This window comes from Abramis brama, assembly GCF_963993115.1.
Source record: "Abramis brama genome assembly, chromosome: 22".
In the NCBI taxonomy this organism is placed as follows: Eukaryota; Metazoa; Chordata; class Actinopteri; order Cypriniformes; family Leuciscidae; genus Abramis; species Abramis brama.
In genome coordinates, this window is record NC_139984.1 from 15,257,139 (window position 1) to 15,284,375 (window position 27,237).

Sequence of the window (27,237 nt, forward strand, 5' to 3'; positions counted from 1 at the left end):
GAAGTTTCAGCTCAAAATACCCAACAGATCATTTTTTACAGCATGTTTAAATTGTCATTTTTTGGGGCTCAGAAAAATGCGCTGTTTTAGTGTGTGCCCTTTAAATGCAAATAAGCTGCTGCTGGACGACCCAGGGGGCGGAGCTTCATGAGCTCGCGCTCAGTCTCTCAGGACAATTTCATCTCACGGAATGATGATAATATCACAAACTCTCAGTAACGGTGTTCATTTCGAGTCGGACAATAATGCCTACAGAGTCAGAGTGCTGTATAGAGATGAAACAGGTATAGTTTAGTAGTTTAATTACGGTTATTATAACGTATTTGTCATCTGCTTGTATGTATCCATTATTTATTAATAGCCTACAAGTCTGCTGTCTGAATGATGATCAAACATATACTGATGAGTTTAATAAAGTTTATTGTACATCACACAAAAGATGAAGCGTCAGTTTTACTTCAGAAAATCACCGTAAGAGCTGAGTAAACACAGTAAGTTATAAGAAGTGGGCAAGTACATAAACAAATTTCGGTAGAGTTGAGGGAGCATTCCTGTGGGCGGAGGTTAGTCAAAAAATGGTTCTAGTGACGTCATTAAAGAAGGAAGTAGAGGGATGTAGTCCAAACGGGCCGTTCGATGTAGGCGACTTCTGTTAAATAAAATATCTCGCTTGGCATTGAACTTTGAGCTTTGTAATTTTACAGATATTATTTATGCTCTAACAGCAACATTACACACTAACTAAAGTTTGAAACATGGGATCACGAAGAACGGGACCTTTAATTCTCTCTAAATGTATATTTTGTTTGCTGCTTGTTTACACTTATATACAGGAATAGTCAAGTATTTACAGGATGGGAGAAGACAAAAGTAGCATGTATCAATACTTTAGACACAATATAATTCCATACACTGTATTTGATCATTTTGATAATAGGTTGGTAAGGCAAGGTTATGCACACAACAACACCTGCTCAGTCTGTAAACTATATAAATTCCCATAATCTGACCTATATCTTCAATGTTTTGCTTTGTTTTCTCTTTGCACTGGATGCACAAGCTTTATCAGTTTATAGGAAAATCGCAGATAAGCCCAAAACACAAAAGAAAAGATAAGAAGTGATATATAATACAGTCGTATCTGTTTATCATCATGTATCTGATTTTAAGGAGTCTTTATAGTATAGACTGGATAGCCCTTAACATCTTAAAGGGTGAAATGTGTTGTGGGTATATGTGTATCACAACAACAAATTAGACGTGCATACACATGCACACAGTTTGCAGTTAGGTCTTTGTTTAAAAGGGCGGCAGGAATGCTGCACAATGTGTTCTTCTGCATGTTTTGTTCTGAAATTCTCATGTGGATAATCCACAGAAGTTCCATGGAAGTGATACCCAACTCTCTATGTATGTGTTTTCCTGCATCTGTTCAGAAAGCCTCCATGATGCACCTGCTCTCTAAAATTACGCAACCTATTGGTAAGTTATCGTGTTTCATGTGGTATTTTTATCACCATAAATGCATAAGTAGTCTATCACAGCAGAGGTGAATGAATGGAGGAATCTATGCAAATATGATTATACCACCACATTTTGAGTGTTTTGTCTTCTCAGTTATTCAACGATATATTGATTTAGCAAAGAAGGTCCCCGGTTCCTGAGCCAGGAGTCCTTTCTTGTCCGCGTGGGTTTCCTCCGGGTGCTCCGGTTTCCTCCACAGTCCAAAGTCATGCAGTTAAGGTGGATTGGATATGACAAATTGTTGTGTGTGTGTGTGTGTGTGTGAATGTGTCCCAGCACTAGTGCAGGGCTGTGTCAGGAAGGGCAATGTGTGTGTAAATGTGCAAATGTGTGAGTAAAGTGGACCCTGCAAACGAGCAGGAATAACGCTAGGAAGATGGATGGATAGATATATATTTCCTGGACTAAAGCAACTATTTTTGCCCTATTTCAGCCATGTCTCTGGAAACAGCAGTAAAATGGACTTTGGAATAGATGTGTCTTATTGAAGCGTTCTGTCAGTGTGCGATAAGATCAGATGTGTAAGTAAATTAAGTAAATTCTCACCTCACTGTAGGAGGAATCCCAGGCACTGTCCTCCTCTGTGTCGGAGCGCTTACGAGATCTCTTTCTTCTGATGCTGTTCACACTCTCGTCTGAAAGATTAAGAAAGTTCATGACAAAGTATAAGAAAATTCAGACACTTTAGTTTCTATATACTGGATATTATTTTATCCTAGGCCTACCTGGTTATACGTTTTAGACACCTAAGTGATCATTTAATTTAATTGATTCAAATGTACTGAATAATAACAATTAGCATTTCTAATAGTAATATAATATTTGACAATGGAGGAGATAATCAAGCTAATTTCCTACACTCTGTAACATTGTTGATTACCATTGAAAATTATTTTGTAAAAACAAGCAAAAAGGGCTCTGCACCAAGATAAACTTTAAAACAAACTGTTCCAAAAGTATAGCCACAAGACTTAAACATACGTGTTTGAGACTAGTGTGATAGACTTGCTTACTAAAGTTATATCGAATATTTAAATTCCTGTCATAATTATGTAATGTCGCTAAACATGGTAACTTTCACATGATATGCACAAGGATACCTGGTATTTACATGTAAAAAAAGATTTCAATTTCTCAGGAAATACATCGGTAAATGTCAATTCAATCAAGTGGGTTAAAAAAAATTGTATTCACTTATCTTCTATTAAACCCTCCAAAATGTCTTGCCTTATAGACTTGCATTGTAATTGCATTACTGTAGACATGATGTTTTAAGTTACTTTCTGAAGTAATTGGCAGAATGTCCCAGATGCTGAACCCAGAACATGAGTCTGTGTACCTGCGGGTGAGGCTGCGCCTCCGTTCTGTTTGGGGCAGAAAGGTGAAGGTGGCTCTGCCGCAGTTAGTGGGCTGTTCTCATTGGTAATCTCCAGACCGCTGTCATTCTCTGACAATCCCTCCCCCACAGACGTGTCGCCATTCACGGCAGCCTGAAAAAATTGTGGTTTGTAAACTTCACAGATCACAGAGCACAAACACAACATTTGGACAACTCACAATCAACAGAACTGCATCCCATGTTACCTGGCACAGCTGAATGGGTGTGTGATGGTACAAATATTTTCTGTTCTTATTCATAAAATGGATGAATTCCCAGGGAAAGCAAGAACTGATAAGAATGTAAAATGTGTACCTTGAAATGCAATGTAAGTCGCTTTGGATAAAAGCGTCTGCCAAATGCATAAATGTAAATGTAAATGTAAAATAGATACTAATGGAGGGCAGGTCCAAACATATTCACAACATCACTGTCACCCCAACACATCACCAATTATGATTATCAATGAAAGGTGTAGTTATGACATTTAGCAGCAGTGTCTGGGCAATACTCACCAGCTAAACCTCTTGACCCTTTCTTTTAAGTAAATAGAATATACATTTTTACTTACTAATAGAGGACAACTAGGGGCCAGATTTACTAACAGCTTGCGCTTCTTTTGGCATTAAAAGAATACTGTCAGGATTTACTCAAAATACGCAGTGAAAAATGAACGCTGAAAAAGTTATTTTCGTGGCTGACTTTACTGCATATGCATTCATGTTCAAACCAGGACATGGAAGTGGTTGCCGTGGTAACGAACAACAATATCTTAACATGCTGACTTAGGCCGTGTGTCCACCAAAGCTTTTTTTCACGCGGCTGGCATGTTTTTTCAATTATTTTCAATGGGAGCGCCGCTTTTTAAAACGCCATGAGCGTAGCGAGGCACTGAGCATTTTTTTCACGCTGAAGCGCAGAGCGCTCGGCGTTTTTTACAGGTCACCGAGAGTTGAAGAATGTTCAACTTTGGGTAAAACGCAGCGCTCATCACTGTCACTTTTTACCCAACCATCCAATCACAGTGGAGGAACAAGCAAAGTGTCTCAACTGAAAAAAACCGCAACGCTGCCAAAATGCTCTCAAGCGCCCACAGATAGGCGTTTTCAGCAGAGTGCATAGCGTTTTCAGCTGGCTAAAAACGCTTTGGTGGACACACGGCCTTATGGAGACTAACTTTTATTTGAGGACATCTGCTTATATTAGGCTATTGGGTTTGAACTCATTGGTCCTGGGGCCGGTTGCACCAGCTGTGCGTAAGTTATAACTTAGCCTAGTTTTGACGTAAATGGACACTAAGTTACGACTTACGCACTTCTAAATATTTTTGCGTTGCACCATTAAACTTAGTTGAAGCGTAACTCTACGTATAAACTAAATATTTACGGCAGCCTCCGATCAGGAGTAAAGGATGGAATAAAATATCAGACAGATTGAACTGCATCAATAAGCTCTTCTTTTACCTGACAGACTTCAATTCTTTAGACATATATGATTATGCTGACATTTACACTCATTTTAATCATCGAGGCTATACGTCATATTATGCGACTACGCATTACTTTACGGAGAGCTTACGACCTACTAGCTGTGTTCTGCCTTACGAACAAATGGTGCAACGGAATAAAGTTCAGAGTTAGTTACAAACTAGCTAGTAGTTACTAAGCCTCTAGTGTGGACTTTACGTTCCAACTTAAGAAAGAACTTACGAACGGCTGGTGCAACCCTACCCAGCTGCCTATTGAATCAGTTCATTTGAATAAATATGTCTATAATGTCACATGTTGTTAAAGTGAACACTCAAGTTTAATATACAATGATCGTAATGCAAGTATGTATGTATTGCATGTACCTGACCTATTTTTAGTGGCATTCAGTATGGGATTTGACTGTTCATAGATTAAGAAGTCTTAATACAAATAAATTGCATATACAGACTGTCTCCGGTTAGACTAGTCGGTTGCAAAATTTCTGCTTAAACATTATTGAAATTAGTCATTGCGCAAATCCAAATCCACAAATTTTTACTGTAATTTTAATCAAACAAATGCAGCCTTGGTGAGCATAAGAGACTTCTTTCAAAAAAATCTTACTTACTCCAAACTATTGAACTGTATTGCAATGATTAATTATATTATTGTTTATTCCCATTAATTTTCCCTAAAGATTGTGATATTCTATTTAAGACAAAAACGGTTTAACAGTATTTACACTTGTTTAGCAAGCACAGCTGTATGATAAAGTCTCTGAATCATTTGTTTGTTTCATCACATTGATTTGTTTCTGTCATCACTGAAAGAAGTCCCTGCTTGGCATTTTACAGTAGATACATTGAAAGGTTTTAGTATATTTCGTTTATGGTGCTTCTGACAAAAAAAGTGTCATTTTTGCAATTTCAAAGCAAACACATGAAAATGTCAAAAAGGTGAAAAATATGAATGTGATTTTTTTGTTGTTGCTTTATCACCCTCTAATGTGAACAGTGCTGAATAGGTGCAAGTGTAAATTGTGTATGTGGATGAGCAGACGAAAATTGAATATACAAAAAAGGGGGAAAAAAAGGAGAGAGCACTGTTTTCTTAAAGCACATTGTGTGTTCATGAATGTGGGAACAATACAATCTGCTGTCGCATTTTTGGAACCGTCCACTGGAATGCCAGACATCTTTAATGCCACAGCTGCTCTGCAGCAGATCAGAGGTTTTGCCAACACACACACACACACACGTTGAGTTTCAATGTTTTATGGGGACTTTCCATAGACATAATGATTTTTATACGGTACAAACTGTATGTTATATCCCCTAAACCTACTCATCACAGAAAACTTTCTGCATTTTTACATTTTCAAAAAACATAATAATTATTAATTATTATATAATAATTACCATTATAAGCTGTTCTCCTCATGGGGACCAAAAAATGTCCCCATAATATAGGGAATACCTAAACCACACATACTTGAGTAAATGATGACAGAATTTTCATTTTTAGGGGAACTAGGTGCATTTTATAATATGGTTCATTTTTTTTAAAAAATACAATGACAAAAAAGTAGGATCGATAATCCTAATATTGAATTCTAGCATATAAATTTTTAGTTACGTCATCAGCATGATGCTTAGAAAATCTGTCTATAAATGAATGCAAGAGCTGCTCAAAATCACATAAGCATGAACAAGAGTAAACTTACATCAAATTAAACATATATTCTGTTTAAGGAGGCAAGTAGAGGCTGGAGAGGTCAAGGGGTTTATGGGCTCCTTCATTCATTCAGTTTATCTTTCTGCTGGCTCCTAATGACACCCCCTGCACTGCTCTTGCCTAAAGGGGCCCCCGGCTCAAGCTTTTGAAAGGCTGAAAAAAGTCAGCGGATCAAAACAGGTGGCTCAGATCCCCATTGATACTATGTAATAGTACACACACACACACACACACACACAGAGGAAAAGCAATGTGTAGAAACTCAATGTTATTTCCCAGAGTTCTGCCATGCTTCCCAACCATGTGAACAGACACTCTCCCAAAGCCAAAGGTACAGCGGAGAGGCTCATCAGATAACAGCTCTGTTAGCAGACATAAATGATTCCAGACAAGACACAACATGAGCAAACAGTGGAAGCACATGTCATGAACCTGTGGGACAACTTGTTTTAGCCAGTAAACCTGTTATTACTCAATTAATCCACGAGTGAAACTCAAAATGACAACACAAACTACTGAGTATTCAGCCTTAAAAGGATAGCAGGACTCCAGACTAACATTTTATGAGCAGTAGCATCGGCGCCACTAAGTTCTACAGATGGTGGCACCAGCACCTGATTCAGTAGTGCTGGGAGGATTTTTAATTATAAAGTTAAAGGTATAGTGGAGGATCTTTCCGAATTTTAGATAAGACCCGCCCTCTCCACTTTTTGAATAAGTTTGATTGATTCACCAGAATGATTGACAATTAGAAGGACCAATAGTATAGGTGATCCACCCGGAAGTAAAAAATCCTCCGCTATACCTTTAATTTATTACTTTTATTAAGAACAGTACCATGAAAAAACACATTTTATCGGGAAAATTTAAATATTCTACTCTTATGAAATGTACCATTGTTCTTCTGATGAAACTGATCAATTGACCAAAAGCTTCAGTGATTATAAAGGGAGCGTTCTTTACTTGCTTTCTGTGTAATTCAGTTAGCCTGGCAAGCCAGACCTACATCAAGATGTTAGGTCTGGCAACTCACCATTGGCACGGCTCAATCCGAGGGGCGGGATAAACGGTTGTCTTTCAAATTCCCTCTGCACGCAATAGGATAGCGCTACAACCAACCAGAGCGTTTTCCCACCAGCGGAGCTAGTTGATAGATTAAACTTTTGCCAAAACTACGAACACATCTTCCTTTTTTAAGAATGACTTCAGTGCTGTTCTTTGCTCTTTTCTCAAAGAACAGCTTAACTCCAAGTCCTCCAGAGTCGCGGCCAAAGCCGATTCGAAAGACCGCTGTTCGCCAGCAGCAGCCGCCATTCTTTGTTTTCAAGTAGCAGGGAATATACGCAGAACCGTCACAACTCTGCCGTCATTATGTTAAGTCCACCCACCGACTCTATACACGATTTGATTGGCCTGACTAGAGTTTGGTTTTTCCAGCTCGAAAGTCAACGGAGAGTTGGTAGACTACACTGGCTGCAAAATAAATTTTGCTGCCGCTAGGGTGCGTCTAGATTTCTAGGCTATAATTCAGTCACAATTTGAAGAATTTTTTTTTGTTTTTCATTAGACTTTGTGACTTCCTACTTTTTCCCATATGGGAGTGGAAATGGCTAAGTCAATAAGTGCTCCTTCTGCCGCCATCTACTGGTCAACCCCACCTTCCCCAGCTCCACCTGTATAGATCTGCTACAGGGGTTATTCTATGTTTGTTATGTATGCAGCAGCAGCATGTCTTACATGCTCACAGTAGCATGTCTCTGTACTTCCTCTGCAGCAGCAGTGTAGCAGATAATTCTGCCAAGACCAAATACATTAACACTGCCATATCCATAACCATGCCAATCTATCCGAGAGTTGTCATATAAGAAATTTTTTTTTAGATTAACTAATCCTGAAATTTAGGCCTGAGATGCTGAGCCTACAGAGGATAGGCAGTTTGGATGGATGGATGGATGGATGGATGGATATCCCTTTAAATGCAAAACACTAAGGCTACAATTAATGACTTGATTTTGACAATCAATTTATCTGTCGATAATTTCTATTTTTAAGCAATTAAAGTCCCACTCAAGTTTTTAATATGCTTTAAGACAAACCATGTGCAAAATCATTGCATGTTCTCCAATGTCACAAACTACCTTGTAACCAGTCAAGTCAAAATGGGGGCGGGCTTTAGCATATCATTAACTAAATCAGGTACATTTAGCAATGTAGCGGGTGAATGTATATGATGTATATTATGATGTTATGATGAACTATAAGTCTTTCTCCAATCTCCACTGACATTCTGAGTTGTTCAAAGCGTTTCTAAGGAAGCAGATTTTTTGGCAGGCAGCTGTCTGACTGAGATGGCGAACATGATCATGGTTTGTGTAACATTAGCAACACATTATTAGCTGTTTGATAACGTAGTCAAGCAAAAGGCTAAAAAGTGTTTACTACAGTAAAGTTGAGTGGATCTTTGAGTTGCTGTGAGAGGAGGCGGGGATAATTTGCAAATTCATTACTCCGCATTTACTAAATGAAGCAAGGGTGTTATATTGTTAGATTCAAGCTATTTTAAGGCATAAAGACATTTTTTGTCACAGGAAAAAACATTTAATAAGATCATTTTGGTGATCAAATATGTACATTTCTACAATGTACACACAGTATGTGCAAAAATGGAGTAAAACATATAAGCTAGGATATAAATGGTAATTAAAAAAATAAATGAAGTTCTTGTTCACATTCTTGTCTACATTTACCCAAGTGACTCCCAGCTTGTGGTCCCTTCCAATCACCCCCACCACCCCACATTGCTTTCTGTTGGCTTTATACTGTGCTATCCAAATAAAGTGGAAAAATGCCAAAAATAAATGTAAAAATTATACATTTGATGAAGGAAAATTTACACTGTAACAGCAACAGACCTTTCGTAGGGTTTTTTTCTGATAAGTACGTTACTTCCTGTTGGCGTTGGTCGGCACTTGTTTTCGTTTATTTCATTGATTTTTAGTTGTCGGGCTTAGAATGTAGAAGAGGAGGTTAGATGTTGGTCGACGTCTCTCTGTGCAGTATGAATTAGCCTTAACAAAGAATACTGTGCTTCCTTTCTGTTGCGCTCCATTTAATTGAAGTATGTGCACACTATGTGAAGTATTTGATGTTTAACAATTGAATCACTCAGTTTCTGTCATGATGCACTGCTTTGCGAAATGGAAATTCTTGAATTATTAAAAATACAATGTAACCAATGTTTTTTATTTATAGAAATATGTTTTTTTTTTCACTGTTTTCTTTGACCAGCACAAAGTCCAGACTAATTGGAAATATTTTGTCTGTTCATTTTATCATAAATAATTTATTTTAGATTTTGATTTGTTGTGGCCACATTCTTTTAGATGGAGCACCAAAAATAATTTTTTGTTCAAGAATTTTGGCCTTACATGATTGTTCCAAATAAACTTTAAAGCAAACGAATATCCTTTGAAACTAACCAAACTGAGGAGGTATCTTAAAAACTGTTGGCTTATAGACTGCACTGTAAACGGAGAGTGTTCCAGGATCTCTTTATGTTCACATTTAGGAAAATTCCGGAAAAAATAAATTGGTATCGTGTAGAGCTGAACGATTAATCGTTAAAAGATCGAAATCTCCATTCAAACAACCAAGCGATCTTATTCCTAAATAACAACCATTCGCCTGTCTATAAAACCTTTAATAAAATCATACCGGAATATTCAAATCTGCGTCGGAGCTACCACTGACCCAAGAGAAAGCAGTTATCATGTATAGGTATGAAACAGCTTCAAAACCAGTCTTTACAACCACACAGTATCGTTATTTCTTTTACAAATATTCATATTATCACATAAGTACTGGGATAAAAGTTTATAATTCAGATATAAACACTAATGTCAACGGAAGCGATCAAAATAGAGTAAATCACTTGGCACTTCAAATAATGATTGTATCATTACATTGTTACAACCAGGTGGTGGCAAGTGACTGTTAAAAATGTATTTGTCATTGAGTCATTCAATCAAGAAATTTGTTCGCTGATTCATCCAGTAATGAAAGAAGTGAAGTATTTATGAGTAAGTCATTTAAGTCATTACTCATTCATAAATCATTCATTCAAACCCTTTAAAAAAAAAGAAAAAAAAAGAAGCCAATTCATTCATTTTAATTAAACATTTTAAATAACATTTTGTCAGAACCTCTAGTAAATGACATGCTATTTTGTACAGTTTTCTGTTCGCGGAAGAATCATGATCTCTGTTTGAAAAAAACTGATGAAATTGTTTTCTGTGGTAACCGACAGCCTGTGACAAATGGTGTCAATAGCTTTAACCTGTATTTAACCCCAAACATTCCTTTAAGTTAAAAAGAAATAGGCTAATGATGTTCAGAACACTGACATGCTGCAACAGAGTACAAGGAGGTCAGAACCATTTAAGACGTCTCATAGAACAGATTTGTTGGAACAGACTAGTTTCAGTTGTGCTCAAAATGAGATGGCACATGCTCTTGGGCGTCTGAATGGCCAGTGTGCTCCTCTCTCCTCCCTGGCCAAGCAGCTGGTCTATGGGATTCAGAGCACTTCCTCAGCCAGGTGCAGCGTTCAAAGAGCCTGCTCTCTCTCACTTTATCTCTCTCTCTATTTGCACTCTATGGAGTGCAGGACCAGAAGAAAGTAAGCGGTCTTGCCTCATTTACAGTCGTAAAGAATATGTAGAAAAATCCGTTAGAATATCAAAATTCAGGGCAAAGTTGATTAGAGCTGTCATAACAAACCTGCTAGAGCAGCTCTTCCGTTCTCAGAACCAGATACTTTCATTTTTCCTCTCTCTCCCGTTTCTCTAATCCCCTAAATTCCACTGCACGTTTGGCCTCATTTTGAACCCAAAACACCAGAGATGAATGGGACACCCACACCAATCCAATCTAGGTGAGAAAAGTGTCAAACAGATGAGTGGTTTTTGAAGTGAAAGTAAGGCTGATATAATTTAAGTGATGAAGATATCATTGGAACTAGGGTGGATGTTGGATTTTCAGCAAATAACGGTCAAAGCTATCGCATTATGCCGGAATAAACGGCACTAAGGTGCGGCAACATTTAACTTTTGTTGTGAATTTTCACATTTCCAGTCATTTCAACAGGAACGCATGTGATCTGTAATGTGAAAACGTTCTTCAAAATTTCTCCTTTTGTGTTCCCCAGAAGAAGAAAAGTGAGTAAAGTGTGGGTAAATCATGACATATCCTAACTGCTCTCCCAACACTCTTCTTCCATCTTACCGTGGCAGTCATCTTGTCACTTTCCGCCATTATAGCGGAGGAGTACTTATTGGATGGCATCACTACTTCTGTCGTCTTTTTTATTTCTTCCTCTTTATCCTGTCAAAAAAGAAACAGACTTGAATAAATGATAAAAAAGAGGCAAAACAGAAAAAAATTAACCCAATATGACTCAAATATTGAAAAACATAAGCATGCACTAGCAAATGCATGCTCCTCTGAGAAAAGATGAATGGATATTTGTTTAGTCTTTAACTAAACATTGACCTCTGTCTCAGCTAAACATGTTGTCATATTTGCCCTTAGGAAACAAGCACTCAAACTTCCTTCAAGAACCAGGAATAGAAAAGTGGGTCAAATAATAATGACTTCATCATTCTAAAAAATCATTACACAATCAATGATACAGTAGATTCTTCAGAAAGCTAACAGTATTGATCTGTATCTACTCAGCAATATGTTGCAGTTATGATAAGGTTTTACCTCCAGTTTCTGATGTTTGTTTCAGGTAATAATATGTAATGACTGTCTAGGTAAGTCAAGACAAAAATCGTTTGATGTTACATTTCACCTTAATAAGATAATTAAGGCCACTATATTAAAGAAATGGTTCACCAAACATGCAAATTCTGTCATTATTTGATTACTCTCACCCTCATTTTGTTGTATGGAACAGAGCAGTGAACAGTTTTTCAGTTTTTCTCAATCCCTTTGGCTCATTTAATGAAACTGTCTTAACTCTAAGTGCAACTGTCATAACTGTTTTACAGTATGGGACATCACAACTTTGTTGCATGTTTGCAAAATGTAGTAACTCGCTCAAAACATTTAATTCACTGACTGTCAGTTTTGTCTAGCTGAATGCTACTGTGTATCACACTAAGCTTTTCTGATACAGATTTGAACAGTTTTACTGGGTAAAGTAAATCAATATTTTTGAAGCAATGTGTTCCACGTAAACTAGGCTTGCCGCAATAGTCGATGTTATGGGGTTCAGCCACACACGATTACATCACTTTCCCATTGCGGCACCGCTCCCTGCCGTCGTTAGAGAACAGACACTACGATTAAAAACTGAACGCATTTGCTCAATTCAGTTTGTGCCGAACAAGAGTCGCAGCACAGATCAGCAACAGGACTCAGATTTCATTTATCAGCATGGTGTATGCCGTGCTTATTCGTTTTGTTAATAAAAGTTTTGTTTAATATAACCGAGTTTGTCATGGTACTGTTTTGTTGTTGTGTTTTTCATTAAGAAGAATAATGGACCCACCATTCAAGCAATATTCGCGCCAAATTGCCGCTAATTCGAATTTCGCATTTAAGCAATTTGTAAACATTATCCGTTAAATGTACGGACATTTCTTTTAACCATAAAACACAATGTAATGCGTAATTCAAAATACAGATAAAATAATCAATACAGATAATTCAATTTCATATAAAGATAGTGACACATGCTGTTGAAAATAATGAAATAAAACAACTCGATCTTATCTCTGGCAGTAGCTTTTATTTAACATAAATTATGCCAAAAACAAAACTCTGAGGATACTTAGACTAAGTAAGACACGAACAGAACAACCGCTATAATTTGAAGATAATGGACAAAGGAACTGAACAAAACACAGGGCTTAAATACATAGAAACTAATTAACAAAATGAACATCAGGTGTAAATCTATGAATAACCATGGAAACAAACTGAAAGCAATGAAACTTAACTAAGGCCCCGTTCACACGTACATGGTTATTTTGAAAAACTGAGACATTTGCCCCTCGTTTACACGCAAACGGAGAATTCGCCTCTGAAAACAATTCTTTCTAAAAACTCCGGCCAGAGTGGAGATTTTGGAAAACTCTGTTTGCACGTTTGCATGTAAACTGAGTTTTAGGCAGTCGACGTCACAGTATGCGACAGAACTTGCACTGCGTCAAAGGTGCGACCTATATTTTCGGGATTCTGATTGGCTAACATGGGCTTGAGCTTCTCGTTACACTGCCACCTACAGGTTTGGCATGCTCTTGACGGCATATACACGGGTTTGTGTAAACGAACACTTTTCTGAAAACGGAGAGGGTGAAATGTCCGTTTATGAAAATAACCGGCCTTGTGTAAACGTAGCCTAAAACCCACACAAAACAGGAACAAACACAATGGACCACTTGCACTGAGCTTCGTGGCGCACTTCCGTTTGGAAATGGTATGTCTTACTTATTTCCGGTTATGTTTACTTTCAATGTACTGTGGTCAATGAGTTGAACAAACTCTACCTAAAATGAGTGTCCGCAATAAGATTTAAAACTTTGGCAATTTTTATTGACAGGATAAGGTATATTCTGATGTTTACTGTGTGCAGAATTTTCCAAACTTATCGGAACATGAAGTTTTAATTCAACCCAAGCCGATCTGAGAAAGCAGCGGCTGTTAAAAATACACCATTATTTCACCACAGGGTGTCAGTGTTCGTCTGAACTAGTGACCGCGACGCTGAAGTGTATGAGAACAGATGAATAACATCAGTACGAACAACGAACATTTATTTATTTGGATGAAATATTTTAATCATTCTGTGTCATTTTTCAATGTCAATCTTTTCACTATTTACATGTTTATGCTAAAAATGCTATAATATTCAAAGTAGTTGACTGTCATTCTCCTCTACGCTGTGTACGTTATTGATTAAATAGCCTAGCCTATTTAACATCGTTACAGGCACCTCACAAGCATTCATTCATTCAACTATTTTAAAAGACTGGAATAAACACCAGCGCACACAAGCAATCCTTTTAATAATCAATTTCATTTAAAAATGTAAACCCAACAGTTATGAAACGTCAGAAAGAGAAAAAAACTGTTAATGAGAAGACGAGCATATAGGACTGCTGCAGCTTAGTGGATAAATATATTTAGTAGGGATGCACGATGATATCGGCACAACATCGGTATCGGCCGATATAAGCTTTAAATGACCATCATCGGCATCGGCCGATATGAATATTTCTGCCGATGAGCCTTGCCGATAGGGTGGCGTGTTTCCTATGTGCACGTGACGACCGTGAATCATGAGTGCCAGCATGAGTGCCAGCAACTAAAACTTCCAACATGTGGAGGCATTTCGAGCATGAGCCGGTTTGGTTTGAAATGTGCTGGGGACAGAGACGCATTCGCAAGTGCATTTTCAGAAGTGCTGGGTACAATGATGCAGTAATTTTTTTTCTCTTTCGTGCAGGTCATGTTTTGAAAGACGATGTCCTGTAGCTTACTAATGTAAGCTCTCCAAGCTACTATGCTCTCCACAGAGCATAAAATATTCATTTTATTTTATTTTTCGTGTTCGCATTTATGAGGAAAAACAGTGACAGTTCTCGGTTACGGACGTGAGCGCTCTGAAAGAGGCATAAATGAAACGAAACTCAGCATAGCCTACTTGCCTCACAGACCTGAGAAGAAATATATATATTATCTACAGAACGTTTGAAATCATATTTTTAAACAGAACAATTCAAAACGAAAGAAAACTATGTAATCCGAAATGTGCATTTCTCTCTGGCGGGTTCACTAGCCTACTCCGAAGATCGCGAGTCAGTCAACTTCATCTTTGCAGCCGACACAGAAAACACTTGTTTATTAATAAACAATTAAAATGTCTCCTTGCTATATTTGACATATTCATAATAATTACTTTTGCGCTTCTTTGTGACAGCTTTTAGTTGCTTTATTGGCAGCGCCACCCTTACATGTTACATGAACGGGTCACCACCGCATCAGCACCGAAAACAGGGGAGCATTTGGTAGACCTGTTCAATTAGGAGAAGATGTAAATTTTTTATTTGAAAATTTATTTTTATTTATTTTACTCCTAAGGACTGAAGTTTGAAGTCTGAACTTAAAAATAAAATGTGGCACTGGCATATCATTTATTCTCCAAGTGAAATAATTTACCTATTTTTCAGGGGTGAATGTCTGTCCACATTTGTAAAATTATACATTTATGGTAGAATCAAATGTTGTTTTGTTTGTCTTGTGTATTGCCTTATCTACAACACATGAGTGTAATATGGTAAAGGTAGTACAGGAGGACTTGAATTTCTCTTCAGTAAAATGAAAGTGTAAATATACCAGGGGGAAAATGTGTATATATCGGTATCGGCATCGGACAAAATTAGTTTGAAAATATCGGCATATCGAATATCGGCCAAAATGCAATATCGTGCATCCCTAATATTTAGCCTATTTATTATTCAGAATGCACAGTTGGAAATAAAATATATGTATAGGAACATTTCAGCAGGCTCAAGATAATTAAAACAGAGATCATTATTCATTGTTTTAATCAACTGGCAGCCATAAAACATAGTGATAATCTGCATTCTCATGTATGTAGGTGCGCTGAACACTCTAACCAGAAACTCCCGATATGTACTAACTAGAACGCGGAAGTAGTTGTGCAAGTAGTCCATTACCCGTAACATATCCCCCCCATCAACAATGCATGTCCTTGCGCTTCATTGACAACAATAATAAACAAATGAGCCCAACAGAGAAGAGCGGGAGGGCTTCGGTGGGGGACGCAAAGCAAGCAAGAGAGATTGCCACAAGGACCAGGGAGGAGCTGAATGCTATAGGAGCCAGGGAGGAACCCCCAGCAGGACAACCAGGACAAATGCCCACAGTAGAAACCAGGAGGACTACCGACTGAGGCAGAGCTGCAGGCGGTGGAGACCCATGCAGAGCCGAAGAGCCGACACAGAATGTCCAGGAGACCAAGGCAGAGCCATGGGGACGAGCAGCCGAGACGAAGCCAGGGTGCCGGAGGACTGAGGCATAGCCGGTGTGCCCGAGGACTGAGGTGAAGCCAGAGAAAAGAAGGAAGCCCGACGGATCAAAGAGTGTGGAGGGATGAGTCACTGACGAAGGCCCATAAATCCACGGCGACGGCAGATTATTTAGGAATGGCTTTGCTGGCCAACATGGAACAGACAGATTTCTCAGGAACGTCTTCTCTGACGTTAGATCAGCGGTTCTCAACCGGTGGGCCCGGGGCCCACTAGGGGGCCTCAGCAAACTTCCACGGGGGCCAAAGGATGAATTAAAATATTCATATTATTATATAATTATTAATAAAATTAATTAGTTAATAAATTAGTTAGTTAATAAGTTAACTAAATGAATCTAAAACAATAACATAAAATTTAGACTTTTTTTCCCCTCAATACCTATTGTTTCCCAGTTTCTTCTTAAAAAAAAAAAAAGATTAAAAACAAGCAGCTTTGTCATAGTTATAGCAAAAATACTGGAGGAAATATCATATCTTTTGGGGGAGGGAGGGCTTTGAGAATTGTAAGATACTTATAATTAGTAAGATACTTGTTAGATACTTAGATTTAGTAAGACACGAACTAGGGATGTCGATACTGTCCTCATATACTCGTACTCGTACTCATAAAAATTCGCTGATACCACGCACCAATACCACGTACATTTTGCAAAACGAAACTGGCCGCCGCGAGTGCTTTGTGGAGGTGAACTGAGGCATAGAAAAGTATAATGTCGGCAGTTTGGGCTCATTTCACAGGGTTCGTACAAGGTGCGTGTGTATAGTAACATAGCTGTGGTGCGCGAGCTGATAAGAGAAAAACGCGCAGTGGATTAAGTGCGCAACGGCACAGACGCGCGAGCTGGTCGAGCACATCCCTTTAAACAGACATAAGTGGAAAGTTTGTTCAGTCGGATGTAGCCATGTTCAAATGCGGTCCGTGCGTTCGGTCTTAAAGGGGCAGCAGTTTGATAAACCTGCTTCTGTGTTTTAATGTTAATCAAACAAGGGACAAATAAATACTAACTGCTCTTGACTAAATAGGCTACCCTTTTCAACTTTACAGAAATATCCATCTATATATAATTTATACAGTAATGAATATGATTTTTTTCCACATTTGATTACTTTATTCAAATTTTATCTACCTGAAAAACTCTAAAAACACTGTTTATTTCATTTGTAGCCTTTCTTTGTTCTATTGTATTTATTTGTCCTATTTGTAATTCGATTGTTTGTTCTTATTTTGTTACTGACTGCTTACTTGTTTTAAATTCACATTAATTAGGCTGGTAGTTTTTGTTGTAGTATCAAAATTGGATTCAATAATTGATATTTCACTGGTTTTGACAAACATTTGAACCGCTGACCTGATCCTCAGCACTGAGCCCTGCTCTAAATATGTGCTGTGCTATTAAATGAAAGATAAAATATGATAGAGCAATAGAATGAACAGTGAAAGTAACAGAAGCTCATACAATGCATTTTAGCAGGCTTAATTAAGCATGAAAATAACTGAAAGAAATATATATTTGATGAACAAATTAAGCCAACTAATATGATGTATATTCTTTTGGTTTATCTACTAATACATTTAAAAATTACAAATGCAGTGAAAATTCAGGTATCGGTTACGGTATCGGCGAGTACCAAAAATCAAAGTATTGGTATCGGACTCGTTCTGCAAAAAGTGGTATCGGGACATCCCTAACACGAACAGAACAACCAGTATAATGTGAAGATAACGGACAAGTGAACTAAACAAAATACAGGGATTAAATACACAGAAACTAATTAATGACATGAAAGTCATTAATCAATGAAGGTGTAAATCAATGAATAACCATGGAAACAAAGCGAAAGCAACTTATACCCACTCAAAACAAGAACAAACACAGATTACCCATAAAAAAGAAAGTACATTGGCCGCAATTTTTATGGACTTTTCTAAGAGTGCAGAGATCTAAACTTAATGTTTTGAAAGAAAAAAAACGTGAGAATTGACCGTTCGCAAAGACCCGCCCCCTTTAGTTACTGTTACTATGTCCGACAAGCCATGCTGCTCTCACGCCGTGAAAAATACATCGTGGAGCAAAGAGGACACAGACAACGTGCTGGCAGACAGGACAGACCAGGTTACTTTTGATATGAAACAAAGTCTCATCTTTCAAAAAAAAATCTTTTTTTTAAGAAATTTAAACAATAAATACCATTTTGTGGCTCATTAATGTGTCGTAACAGATCGCTGTAGCGCCTCAGGTAAAGCTGCTCGTGAACCGATCATTTCTTCCATCTAGTTAATTTACAGCATCAAATAAACATAAATGAACATCAGAAGGAATGTTGTTTCAGCTGCGGAAAGACGTCAGTACACATCATTTTTCAGCTAGAATTTCACTTTGTAACGTGTTAAATATTGTAACGTGTTAAAGAATTTCTTACACAAACTCATTGTTTTGCTTCATAAGGCTGTTTGGAGTTCATTTAACGATGGATGCACGTTTTTGAGCTTCAATCTCTTGGTTGCAATCCACTGACATTATAAAACTTGGAAGAGCCAGGATATTTTTTTATATCACTCCGATTGTATTCGTCTGAAAGAAGAAAGTCCTATACACCTAGGATGGCTTGAGGGTGAGTATATCATGGGCTAATTTTCATTTTAAATTGAACTAATCCTTTAAACTACTACTAACTCTCCTGACTGCTTTGTCAGACATAATTTTTATTTTTGGGTGAACAATCCCTTTAATACTTTCATGCTTAACATTATTATGTTCTTCAGCCTGTTAACACAACAGTCATTAGTCATTTATACTTTCAGATCACAGCTGTTGTTCATGTTACACCCTGAGGCCGAGAGTGGTGAATGTATTTCTGTCATTAACTCATTACTTTTTCCTATCGCTTTGGAAGGCAGTTTTTTTCTATAGTCTATATCACAGTTGCTCTCCTCTTTGTCCTCATATCCGTCTTCCTGATCTTTCAATTTAGGCTTTTTTAAAAAGAATTACATCTAACGTATTTTGCCAAAAACTTTTTGCCATTCTACACTCTCTCTGTTCTGTCTGTTTTGGAGGATAAACGTTGTTAAATTAGACCTTCTTTATTGCATCAAAATTTGTTATGTAACAATATTGATTACTGTAATATATTTCCATAATAAACATTGCTATATGGATAAGTAATAATAACTTTGTCTGTGCTCTAATGCAGTGGTTCTCAACTGGTTAGGCCATTGGACCCACATTTTCCCATGGACATTAAGCTGCGACCCTTTTTTTTTTTTAAAGGAATTTGACCTATATGGGCCAAGTACTCAAATCTTAGATGTTTACAAAGATCCCTCTATTATCTATTTAATCCCACAATAATATTTAAAATATCAGTAAGCTTAATATATATGTAATCATCATTTATTGGGTATTCTCAATTGGGAGGTGGCTGTCCCGAACAATCATGACCGAAACATGTCATCATTGTTTTGGTAGTGACAAAAGGGAACACATTTGGGGGAAATAAACAAATTTTTTGTACAGTTATGCAAATCATTAGTATCTTAGTATGTTTTAGTAGGGTTTTATTTATGCGAGTTAAAATTCTGTAATGTGATGTGGTTGCTACCAATACATTACTGTCACTACCGAAAATGTGCCGTCACGACCAAAACATGCATGTTTTGTGTAAAAAATAAGGTATATTGAATTATCAGCTAAGATGTTATTATAGTGATTGTAATGAATCCTTAACTTTGAAATCAGTATGATTAACTTAATGCCTTTTACAAAGAAAGATTAGATTTCAAAATACAACAAATCTTATAAATTACACTTGAAATATTGTCAAAATTGTAATTGTTATTGATTTACCTGTGAAAACTTTTTTTTTTTTTAAATAGCAAAGAAGGTAGATGTAAACAAAATATGAATAGGTCAATATAAGCCTTCTTATTAAATTATTTATTATTGTGTTTCGGTAGTGACAAATTTGGGGAGAGGAAAAATATTCCAAAACTTTCTGAAAATACAATATGATAATTAACTGCACAATTACTAGAAATGTGTACCTTGGATATTATGCAATTTGCATACATACAAAATTTGTGGAAAAAGACAAAGAAAATTCAAGACGTTTCCAACTCTGACTTTGAACCAATTCTGTAGAATGGCCCATATAGCCTATATACTGTATATAAGAATATGACACATACTGATGATGAATAAAAAGTATAAGGTAAGAAAGTTCCAAAATAGTTTTTGTTAATACAAATAAGTTGGTATGTGAGACCAGTCATTTAGAAATATAGTTACAAAAATAACGTTAGAATAATGTTAAAAACACTGACATAAACTTCACAACATCTCATCTGACCATGGATACTAAGTGAGGACAACGCTGTTTTCTCAGGCACTGATAGAAGAGTCAACTGCTTTCACTTTTCCGCTTTTAAAATAAAAGCCCAGCGTCAGAAAAACAGAATTACGCTTGTTGTTTCTTTGACTGCACACTCCGTGAACCACTCAAAACGACCCACCAGTTGAGAAACACTGCTTTAATGAATGTTTTTATGATGACTTTGTGAAAGGTTAACTACGAAGCATGAGCCGTCTTCCTGCTGGCCAGTATTTTGGATATTTCATTCTGTAACATACAGATCTGTATTATGCTATTGTTTTTGATAGTGCTGTAAATTTCTTACAGATAATCACGATGGTCATTGCGTTTGACTTAACGAATGTGTTATCTTCCTGTCAGCAATTACAATTTGTTCTAAGCTTCTTTTTTTAAATGAATGTCGGCAGTACAATGTTGCCAGATATTGCTATGAAAAACAAGAAGAAAATAATAATAATAATAATAATAATACGAAATAAGTTAAAAGCTTGTGTTTTGGAAATAAGATTAATATATCACTAACCCTAACATGCAACTTCCCACTTTATTAACTCTCTAAAGTGTCACAACTAGGGATGGGACGGTATGAAAATTTAATATCGCGATTATAGTGACCAAAATTATCGCGATTATCAATATTATCACGGTTTTGTTAAAACGAGATGAAAGTGTTCAAAAAGAGTTGATCACACTGAAGACATTTCAACAAGTTTTATATTTGAAAATCAACAAATAACAAATAAAACAAGCACCTCTATGCACTTTTTAGAGCAAGATTCTATTATGTGGCATTTCCTTCCTTATAATGACGGTCGTCAATAGCAACGCATTATAACACCGCGCACATCCATTGTAACGGCCGCCTAGTGTTAAGTAGTGTTCATGACATGAATATTGATGTGCCTTTAAGATAACTTCTATGGCGTACGTTATTGTATGCATGCTGTTTTTATGTGAGCGCGCACGCACAGTGAGAGTGAGATTGCTCGCGCAAAGAGGAAGATGACCGCTCTACTGCTGACCGTTGTTTTATTATAATGTGTTTACTTCCACTTTGATTTGTAGCGTGTTTTAAAGTGTTTTCTTTTCCCTTTTAACATTCGCTCTTCGACATGTATGTGAAGAGTGTGCTTAACTGAGAGAACACATCTATAAAAGTCTCGTGGAACTACCAGTTAATTTGCACTGTCTTGTATCTGGGCAGACTTCAAACTCTCTGACAGACGTTACACCCAGGCGGGAAGGAAGTCGACCGGAAGTTGAAGTCGGCCGGGTGCCGACATCTTGTAGCAGAACTTCACTTGCGTTAGCAAATGGACACAGCGACCCCATTGGAACTCAATTGAGACAAGTGAAGCCCATTTTCAGCGATTTCTTAGCACTTCCTTTCCTGACGCGCAGACTCAAACCGAGCAAAGCGTTACACGGACCACGTGAGCAACCCGTCTGTCTTCTAGTAGCTGTGCCAAGAGAAATCTGAATCATTCCCTTCCGAATCTTGCAGAGACGGAGAGTGTGAGTAGGAGCTGTCCATAAGCTTTGAGCAGGAGAAACTTTTGCTAGGTATTCTGATTAATTATATTGTCATTTTGCCTCCACGTCCCCCCGATTGTCCGCGAGCTTCTCCTCCCGTCTATACGCTAATCTCTCTAGTGTGCGACAGAGAGTCGCGTGGTTATGACGCAATCGTTAGCCTACTTTTACAAAAACTGCTTCTACGGGTCCATAACATAAGCTACAAGGTAATGGAGCATTTTATACATTGTCGTGTATCTTTAGAAATAAATAATGGACAAATGGAGTCTTTAAACGCCTCAGATGTAAAGTTATTCGCTGTCAAAGTGACGCCAAAATGAATGGGAGTCAATGGGATGCTAACGCAAGTGAAGTTCTGCTACAAGATGTCGGCACCCGGCCGACTTCAACTTCCGGTCGACTTCCTTCCCGCCTGGTTAGCATCCCATTGACTCCCATTCATTTTGGCATCTGAGGCGTTTAAAGACTCCATTTGTCCATTATTTATTTCTAAAGATACACGACAATGTATAAAATGCTCCATTACCTTGTAGCTTATGTTATGGACCCGTAGAAGCAGTTTTTGTAAAAGTAGGCTAACGATTGCGTCATAACCACGCGACTCTCTGTCGCACACTAGAGAGATTACCGTATAGACGGGAGGAGAAGCTCGCGGACAATCGGGGGGACGTGGAGGCAAAATGACAATATAATTAATCAGAATACCTAGCAAAAGTTTCTCCTGCTCAAAGCTTATGGACAGCTCCTACTCACACTCTCCGTCTCTGCAAGATTCGGAAGGGAATGATTCAGATTTCTCTTGGCACAGCTACTAGAAGACAGACGGGTTGCTCACGTGGTCCGTGTAACGCTTTGCTCGGTTTGAGTCTGCGCGTCAGGAAAGGAAGTGCTAAGAAATCGCTGAAAATGGGCTTCACTTGTCTCAATTGAGTTCCAATGGGGTCGCTGTGTCCATTTCTTTTACTGTCTATGGTTACACCATGTAGCCTATCACAATGGACGCGCTCTCTCGTTTCATTCAAATACAACTTGCCGTCTTGCGTCTCCGTTTTTAATTGTATTGAAAATTAAATCAAAGAGTTGATTTATTGTTTAGAGTTTGATAATATTGTTGTGATCATCTTGTCTGAACGATTGTTTTGTACGCTGTACATAATGGATTTATAAACAGGTAAGATTTAAAACATTAATCTCAATTCAATGTCCCCGTAATTATGTGATAAAAAACATCGGTGTAATAAGTGTATAATGAATATAAATTATTATCCCTTAAATGTCTCTTAATAGTCTTGTTTTAACTTGTTCGTTCGTCTTTGGCTCAACGCCACTTGCTGCGAACTTTTCTTTGCGGAAGCTTCACGTTTATTTCAAGTGAGTGAGATAAAATAGTTCAACTAAAAAAACACCATTTTATGCCCAATTATTTCCCAGACGTAGTTTTGGTATTGAGGTCAAAGTTAACTTGCCTTGCGTTCGCTATACAGCAGTGGTCACACAAGACGACTCGGCAACTTTCTTGTGCATGTTAGAGCTGACAGGGTGACCATCCTCAATTAAGTTTCCCTCAGGACTTTTGTTAAAGCCAAAATATGACCACACCTAAGAATTGGTTCTCTTAAAAGGCAGAAAAATCTCCCGAGCACGGTCACTGCCTTCAGCAATTCCTTCTTGAATAAAAAAAAACAACAACATTGCGCGCTGCGCCTGCATCAGACTGTTGCTGGCTGAACAGGATCTAAAATCGCGATAATCAAACACGGTTTTAATGATAATTAAATTTTAAACGATATTACTAACCGTCAGGACATTTTATCGTGGTTTATAGTGAAACCGGTAATCGTCCCATCCCTAGTCACAACAAATGGGAACGAGCCCAAAAAGACTAATAGGTGTATAAAAAGTATAATAGGTGGATCTGGCAACACGGATGGGATGCTGCAATTGCGGCCTCACTTGCAACACGCTCTCAAGCCCCGTTAAATGTTCTAGCTTCTCGCAGCGACATGAATTGCAAACACTCATATGAAGTTGTTTAAACGGCTAGTAAATCATTCAGAGAGCTTTAAATTTTATTTTTGAATATAAAAAAATTACAGAGGTCCGGACCTCATGACCTCATAGCTGGCTAAGGCCATGATCACAGCCTGTATCAGACATGCTCACTGGATCTGGAGAAAGTGACAAGCCACATTATGCAAACAGGACACATACAGGGCATCCAGGTGTCTCCTACAAGCAATGGCTAAATGACATAGTGATTAAGTCTGCAGACAAGCACAAGCAAGTACTTGCACAAATAAAGGCATTTACTTCCTAACTTCTTCTATGGATCTCATTTCAAGTCCATTATTTAAGTGACAATGCGTTCATTTTCCTTATGGGTCCTATAAGCACACATACTCCCTCCACAGCCCAGTGGGAGAACTGAGAAAACCTGTGAAGGTGAATGAGATTGAATACAATAAGAGGCCACATCAAAGGTCTGTATGAATGACAGAGATCGCGGACTGAACTTAATGTGAGCACGGTTTATGAATTAATGCCGTTTTTTTGTGTTTGTGTATGTGTGTGTTTGTCTATGTTTCAAATTCTATTATGAATAATAATAAATAATAATAAAAAAGTTTCCTCAAGTACTGTAAGTTTAGGGAAGTCTAAAAATGTGGTCATTTCAAATAGTTTGCTTCAATCCGATGAGTGAACAAATCACTAAAAAGTTGTGATAAAAGTGGCAGAAGCAACAGATCTCTTTTTCCATATTGTGACGTACATTCAGAATTATCGAAAAAGAAAAAATTAATTACGGGGACTTGGTTCAATGCATCTGTTGTTGATTGGTTTTTGAGATATGTATTGCATTGCACACAACAATGGAGGCAGATGAACGCAAGCTTGAGGGGTGGGGTTTAAGCGGACTAAATGATTGGATAAGTCCTGCACATGTCACCAGAGAGAAGTCTGACACTTTCAACAAGAGGTCCAGTTAAAGGAACACTCCACCGTTTTTTGAAATAGGGCTTATTCACCGTCTTTCCTACATTTAGATAGGTGGGCAAACGCATTTTTTCTCAGTGCATGCATTGTTTTAGTTTGGCAGCGTCGCCGATAGCTTAGCTTAGCATAATTAATGGAATCCTTTGTTGCCAGCTAGCATGTCATGAGTAAAAGTGATAAAAATAAAAAAAAATAAAAAACGAATTACTTCTTGTGGCCTGCGTATTCCCAACGAGTACAAACAGCAATGCAGATTAAGACTAGGTGAATTCCTAGGCAGATATTGACTTGGGACTATATTGGGGGGAAGCACAGGCGAAGCACTGCTACTTGGGCGCAGAGACATCACACAACACCTGAAATCCCCCAACTTCCGTCAACAGCCGTTTACCGGCGTAAATAGTAGCCGGCTATTTTTCCTACAGTAGACATAGTGAATGGCGATGAACATGGCGGATTTTGTGAGAGACGAGGAGGGTGACTTCTCAGACAGTCAAGAGCAAGAACCATACCTCTATGAACCAGAGTTTTCAGAAGATGAGCTGCGTGCTTTGGAAATAGAACGACAGGAGGAGGAGGTTGCGATCGCTCAACAGCCTGAGGACGTGAGGATGATTGTCAACACGAACTGGTGGTGAGTGTGATATCTCTGCGCCCAAGTAGCAGTGCTTCGCCTGTGCTTCACCCTAATATAGTCCCAAGTCAATATCTGCCTAGGAAATTGCTTAGTCTTAATCTGCATTGCTATTTGTACTCGTTGTGAATACCACAAGAAGTAATTCGTTTTTTTTATTTTATTTTTTTTAGCACTTTTACTCATGACATGCTAGCTGGCAACAAAGGATTCCATTCATTATGCTAAGCTACGCTAGCGGTGGCGCTTCCGAACTATAACAATGCATGCACTGAGACAAAAATGCGTTTGCAAACCTATCTAAATGTAGGAAAGACGGTGAATAAGCCCTATTTCAAAAAAACGGTGGAGTGTTCTTTTAAGACATTTAGGCCCGATTTCACAGACAAGGCTTGGACTAGCCTAAGCCAGGCCTTAGTTCAATTAGGATATTTAAGTATCTTTTATAAATGTGCCTTAGAAAAAAAAAAAACATTACTGGTGTGCATCTTGAGACAAAACAACGGCACTGACATGATTTAAGATATGTCACAGCAAGTTTATTTCAGTTAAGACGGCTCAAACAAGCATTTTAGTCTGGGATTAAGCTTGAGCCTTGTCTGTAAAATGATGAGGTCAAAATACATTTTAACATGCATTTAAAAACATGCACTTGGAAGAGGATTCAAAACAACGGTTTGGTCACAAATCGGACATCCCTAGTTTCTTCCAACGTGAATGCAGCTGTGAGCTGACAGAAAATAAACCGAGTTGTGAATGAACGACTTAAGTTTAGGACATCAATAAAAGCCGAGAGAGTGACACGTAATTCGAACTGGCCGTATCGTTCTTAGTTCAGTGTGCAGACTCATTGTTACTAGAGTTTTGATTGAAGTCTGAGTCATTTTTATGCAGCAGCGCAAAACCATAGTGACGGCGCGGCATTCCTTCGAGAGGCCCCGCGGGCATTGAGCGCGCGCTCCGCCGTACAGTCTACCATCGACAATTAGCACGTTACCCTCGCTCAGATGCACGCTCGACTCAACTCACTTTCACCCCGCTGAGGAATTCACCTGCACTATTACACGCGCTCACATTTCTATTGCTTTAAAGGAATAAATCACCCAGAAATGAAAATGATGTCGTTCTTTACTCACTCTAATGTTGGTCCAATTCTAGTATGTGATTATCTTTCTTGTGCGGACCCAAAAATGAGAATGACAGCCTCATTTAGCATTCACTTTCCTTCTACAGAAAAAAAAGATGCAATAAAAGTGAACGATGACAGAGTTTGTCATTCAGTCCCTAACTGACTAACATATCATTACGTGTTCAGAAGAAAATCATAAAGTTCGGGTATGTAAATCGAACTTTCGGTAGCACTTTATTTTACAGTCCTGTTCCCCATGGGCATACTATGTACTCATTACAATAACTAGGTAATAACTATAGGTACTAACCCTGAACCTACAACTAAACCTAACATTAATCC

At 38.0% G+C, this 27,237-nt stretch overlaps 1 protein-coding gene across 2 annotated transcripts in view; it reads right to left on the bottom strand.

The window, feature by feature from the left end:
• Positions 1–27,237, bottom strand: part of dnmt3bb.1 (DNA (cytosine-5-)-methyltransferase 3 beta, duplicate b.1) — a 51,427-nt gene that overhangs the window by 22,990 nt on the left and 1,200 nt on the right. For both annotated transcript variants that reach the window (XM_084098823.1, XM_084098822.1), the window contains exons 2-4: positions 11,389–11,487; positions 2,864–3,014; positions 2,071–2,159 (exon numbers count right to left, since the gene is read on the bottom strand). In XM_084098823.1, coding sequence (XP_083954949.1) covers positions 2,071–2,159; positions 2,864–3,014; positions 11,389–11,448 — 300 coding nt within the window. In that variant the 5' untranslated portion in view covers positions 11,449–11,487. The remainder of the gene's footprint in view (positions 1–2,070; positions 2,160–2,863; positions 3,015–11,388; positions 11,488–27,237) is intronic.